Source organism: Echinops telfairi, unplaced genomic scaffold, assembly GCF_000313985.2.
Source record: "Echinops telfairi isolate 266 unplaced genomic scaffold, ASM31398v2 ScPeMD7_4;HRSCAF=17, whole genome shotgun sequence".
Lineage (NCBI taxonomy): Eukaryota > Metazoa > Chordata > Mammalia > Afrosoricida > Tenrecidae > Echinops > Echinops telfairi.
In genome coordinates this window covers 9,764,076-9,769,537 of record NW_022103900.1, presented here as the reverse complement: position 1 = coordinate 9,769,537, position 5,462 = coordinate 9,764,076, and the positions used below count along the sequence as shown (strand labels likewise).

The window sequence follows — 5,462 nt, the reverse complement described above, 5'->3', positions numbered from 1 at the left end:
GGCCTGTGTGATCATGAGGTGTCCATAGGACCAGAGATCAGGTATCAGGTATCAAAGACCCAGAACAAAAAATCATATCCATGTGAATGAGGGGAAGTACAGAATGGAGACCCAAAGCCCATCTATAGACAATTGGACATCCTCTTACAGAAGGGTCATAAGGAAGAGACAAGCCAATCAGAGTGCAATGTAGCACCAATGAAACAAAACTTTCCTCTAGTTTTTAATGCTCCCCCACCCCCCACTATCATGACCTCAATTCTACCTTACAAACCTGATTAGACCAGAGCATGTACACTGTTACAGGGAGCTTGAAACACAGGGAATCCAGGACTGATAACCCCCCTCAGGATCAATAATGAGAATAGATACCAGGAGGGGAAAGGGAAGGTGGGGGGAGAGAGGGGGAGCCAATCACAGTGGTCTATATATAACTCCTTCCTAGGGGGATGGACACCAAAAAGTGGGTGAAGAGAGACAGCAGTTGGTGTAAGACATATGGGAGAACAGAATTTATGAATTATCAAGGGGTCACGAGAGATGGAGGATGGGGGAGGGGAGAAATAAGGAGCTGATATCAAGGGCTCAAGTAGAAAGAAAATGTTTTGAAAATGATGATGGCAACATATGTACAAATGTGCTGGACACAATGTATGTATGTATGGTGACAAGAGCTGTAAGAGCCCCCAATAAAATGACTTAAAAAAAAAAAAGAGTTACAGCCATGGAAACCCACAGGGGAAATTTTACCCTGTTCTCCCAATAAACAAACTCACTGCCATTGGGTTGATTCTCACTCATAGCAACTGTATAGGACTGAGTAGAACTGTCTCTGAGTTTCCAAGACTGTAACCCTTTATGAAAATAGAAAGCCTCATCTTTCTCCCACGGAGAACATGGTGGTTTAGAATGGCCGACCTTGTGGTTCAAAGCCCAACGTGTAACCACTAAGCCACTAGGGGCTCCATATTATGTTCTGTAGGGCCACTGTTCATCAGAATTGACTTGATGGTGGTGAGGTGTTTACCTATCTGATTTGAAACATACTTAAATACTTAAAATGCACTTAAATAAGCCATGGTTATTTTAACTGGGAAGAAATTGTCAGTGCAGGGTCAGTATTTCAAACCCGCCAGAGGGAAAAAGTTGAAGCTATTACCATAACTTTAAAGTCTCAGATTCAGATTTAAAGTGCGAGAAACTGAAAGGGTCAGTTCTACTATGTCTTATTGGATCTCTCTGAGTTGGATTTAACTCGATTGGCGTGGTTTTGGGTTTTTACATGCTTAACTAAGAAGTCCTGGAGGTGTTTCTGGCTATGTACTGGGCTGCTCATAGCAAGGTTGATGGCTAAACACCCACCAGCTTCTCAAAGGGAGAAAAATGAAGCCATTGACCCAGGAACACATTTACAGCCACTGAAATCCTATCTATGGCGACAGTAGCAGAGTCAACTCAAGGACAGTGTGCTCATATGCTTTACTATACATACGGTAAATCAGAGCGGATTCCGTGATAGTGAATTTGGTATTTTAGGTTTAAAGAGCCATGGTGATTAAATGCTTGGCTGTTAACTGAAAGATCAGTGGTATGCTAGATTGTGTGTGGAGCCATGCTGAGACATGCAAGATCCCTTGGGATGCTTCCACCGCCACTGGCTCCACGGTATTTGCACCCACTGGCCTGTGATCTTCCTGTAATTTGCATCATTGCAGGTGCTGTGTGAGTCTAAAGGGGATTTATGGACTAGTATTTGACTTATGGGCTAATATTGGACTTACGGACTTGATTTGGACCGGCCTGGGATGCTAACATACAATTGCTCTTTGATATAAAGCTCTTTCTTATACATGTATGAATGTCATTGGATTTGTTTCTCTAGTCAACCAGGCCTAACACAAGTGGTGTGAAGCCACCAGCCACTGCACAGGAGAAAGATGTGACAGTGGGCGTCTATTAAGATTGCAGGCTTGGAAACACTGTAGGGAAGTTCTACTCTGTCCTAATGGGTCCCATGAGTCAGAATCAACTTGATAGCAACAGCATATATGCTTTACTGTCTGTTTTTGAGCCTGAGGGTAAGAGCAGTGTTATGGGCTGGTCTTTGAAGCTTGAGATTTGTAAGGCATAGGTCATGGTCCCCCAAAGCGGAGAGGAGATAGAGCTTCTTGGGTAAGGAACTTATGGATGTGTTTGATGGATGCTCTCTGGGGAAGAGGAGTGGGAGGATATGGCCAAAGAGACAGCTCAGCTGGGATGATATCTCAGGTGAGCTCACTGCAATCTGGTCCCTTAGTGGAGTCCTAGAGTGCAAACGGCACCACACACTGGTCCTGCCTCAAAGACAGGGGACAGGCCTTTGTATTTTTGTCAGCCATTGGCTGAGTGAGATGGGAAAGGGACCTGAAGATCATAGGAGCAGGGATAGTGGCTCCCTTGAGGTTTAGGCTAGTTCTGGAGAAGGAGGCAAGGGAAGTACTTTGTGCTGGTTGGTTCACGGACATCCATGAACCCACACACAGCCAACCCTGTAGTGGGAATGACCAGAGGTGGTAGCCTTTGATGATTGCTGGGTCTTTGCAGGGATCTTACAGCACAGGAAAGGTTTCATGTGTGCCATGAGATGGCATGGTGTCATGATTGGGCAGGGATGAGGACAATGGGAAGAGAGAATGATCGTGGGCTATAAGCTTACCTTTAGATGAAGGAGTAGAGAAATGTGGGGATGAGCACATATGGTCCATGAAGAAGTGGAACCCGAAGAGAAGAATTGGTGGATGCACTGCATCACTGCACTCTATGGTTATAAGCCTTGCTTATAATCTAGTCGATGGGCATGGCTGAGGCAAGGAGCCATGGTTTTCTACACAACACTGTTGAAAAGGGGTGTGTTTTTGGAGTGACTGATGACTTGTGTGAGGAAGAAAACCCTGCCCTCTACCGTGTCCAGCACAGTCTTCTCTTCGCCTCCACTCAGCCCTTCACATGACCCCATCGATCTGGCACTTTCAGCATGAAGCGAAGAAGGCACATGAAAGGGATTTAAGCCTGGTAATATATAATGCTCTTTTCACTTTTTCTAATCTGTTCAAAGGATTAGTGCGAAATATAAATCCCCTCAGACATACATGCCTAAATACGTCAGAATTCTTGGATACCCCTTTTAATTAATTGGAAATTCAACTGTAGAGTGTGCGTGTGAAACAGGCATTTACAGCTTCAGTTGCAGACATAAGCCATGATGAAATAGCCTACCTGTCACAAGTGAAACCCAGAATAAAAGCAATATTCCCAGGGGAAAGCCAGCCTGCTTCATTGAATAAGGCAATCCTAAAAAACACAAAATGTCCCATCCCTCAATTAATGATATAGAAAAATGACATTTCCTATAACACACACATACACATAATATATATAAAATCCAAACGCAAGTTATGGCCAAGAAGTTGATTCTGACTCATTGCTACCCTATAGGGCAGATAGAACTGCCTTTTGGGGTTTCTGAGAATTTACATTTTTCTGGAAGCAGACCACCTCATCTTTCTCCCTCCGAGTAGGTGGGGATTCAAAATAGCTGAACTTGTGGTTAGGAGATCCCTTTACAGCCCACTCTGCCACCGGGGCTCTCTCCTGCCTGTAAATAAAACTCTCCAAACCAAACTTACCGAGTCATAGTGACCCTATAGGACAGGGTAGAACTGCTCCCCTGCCCCAAGTATGAATTCAAATTCACAGTTTCAAGAATGTAACTCATTTTAGGAGTAGAAAGCCTCATCTTTCTCCTGTGGAGCATTTGGTGGTTTCTAACTATCAATCTTGCAGCTAGCAGTCCAGAGCATAGCCCTCTATGCCACCAAGTCTCCTTGGTTAAGTAAACTTATATAATTATATCACATAGTAATACTGTCACATAGTAATAGTGCATATGACAATATTACAATTAAATGTTACTTAGCATATTAATATTTATTTTAATATAACATGTTAATGGTTGATGGAGCAAGTTTATTAGGTGGTGGGATAAAAATTAAAAAGTAGAAAATAGAAATAGATGTCCTATCATATAAATAAGTTTCAGTGTTAGAGAGGAGAAGTCCTAGCATATCTGGATCTACCAACAATGATCCCAGGCTGATGCTTCCTCTTTAAAGTGTTGAAAAGCAAGGGTGTGGCTCAAAGGACTGAAGGTGAACCTGACCCAAACTGAAAAAACAAACTCACTGCCATTGAGTCGATGCTGACTCATAGCAACCCTATGCCTAAGCCATGGCATTTTCAGTCACCTCTTATGCATGTGAAAGTTTGGCCATTGAATAAGGAAGAGTGAAGAAGACCCTATGCATTTGAATGATGGTGCTGGTGAGAATTATTGCAAGTATGATGGACCGTGGACAGAACAAACAAATCTGTCTCGGAAGAAGTACAGCACCGGTGCTCCTTGGAAGCAAGGATGATGAGACTTGGTCTCATCCACTTTGGCCCTGCTGTCAGGAGCTAGCAGTGCTTGGAGAAGGACACCATCCTTGGTAAAATGGAGGGGCAGCAAAAAAGAGGAAGGCCCTCAACAAGATGATCGGCACAGGGGCTGCAACGATGAGCTCGGACAATGGTGCCAGGACCACCGAGTCGGGTTTTGTTCTGTTGGACAAAGTGTTGCTGAGTCAGAACTGGCTCGAGGGCACAGGACAGCCACCACTGTGACCCCAAATCCTTCCTATTTGTTAACTGGGAAAACAGAGAGGGGAACAGTGGGATTATGGCATATAAGAAAATATTGTTTCAAAAATGGGACAGAGAGATATAGGCAAAGGCCAGAAAAAATGAATAAAGCAAAAGCATTTTCTAAAAGCTGGGGACATAGACAAGTATATTATTTGATTTTTTCCCAGGGAATAGTCTTTGGTTATGAGCAATAAAATATTTAGAATAAAACAAGTTTAAAATATTCTCACCCAGAAGCTTTATTCTCCCAGAAGAACTTCCTTTATAATGAAAATCTCTAATGTGCAATGAAGAGATACTTTGAAATGTGGCCAACATACATCCATTGAAGGTGTTCACATCAGTCATGGATTTTGGAATCCTGCAGAGTAGCCTGCCTCTTTCCTCGTCCATGGAGGCTGACATTCAGTCAGTCTCTGCCCCAACTTGTTTCTACTTTGCTTGAGCTACCTCTGTTTCAGGTACCACTTTGAGGGGGAAAGGGAGAAAGGTTCTATGCATGGAAACATAAAAAATCAAGCAGGGCCTTTACTTATGAAGGGTAAGAAAAGTAACTCAGATCCATGTTTAATCTTGCTTAAAGTGGTAAAGCGTGCCGTAAAAGTTACCTCCTCAAAGAAGACTTCTGTTGGCAGGGATTCGTTTTTCTTTTACTTTTAGAACCATGATATTTTTCCCCAAGTGACAAAAATACTAAGCACAGAAAAGCATAAATGTCTTTGTCACTGTAATGAAATATG

At 43.0% G+C, this 5,462-nt stretch overlaps 1 protein-coding gene across 1 annotated transcript in view; it reads right to left on the bottom strand.

The window, feature by feature from the left end:
• SLC38A11 (solute carrier family 38 member 11) overlaps window positions 1-3,330 on the bottom strand; it is a 57,134-nt gene extending 53,804 nt beyond the window's left edge. Inside the window, exon 1 of the mRNA XM_004703783.3 lies at window positions 3,256-3,330. Within this exon, the coding sequence (XP_004703840.1) occupies window positions 3,256-3,316 (61 nt within the window). The 5' untranslated portion in view covers window positions 3,317-3,330. The remainder of the gene's footprint in view (window positions 1-3,255) is intronic.
• Between the last annotated feature and the right edge of the window lie 2,132 nt (window positions 3,331-5,462).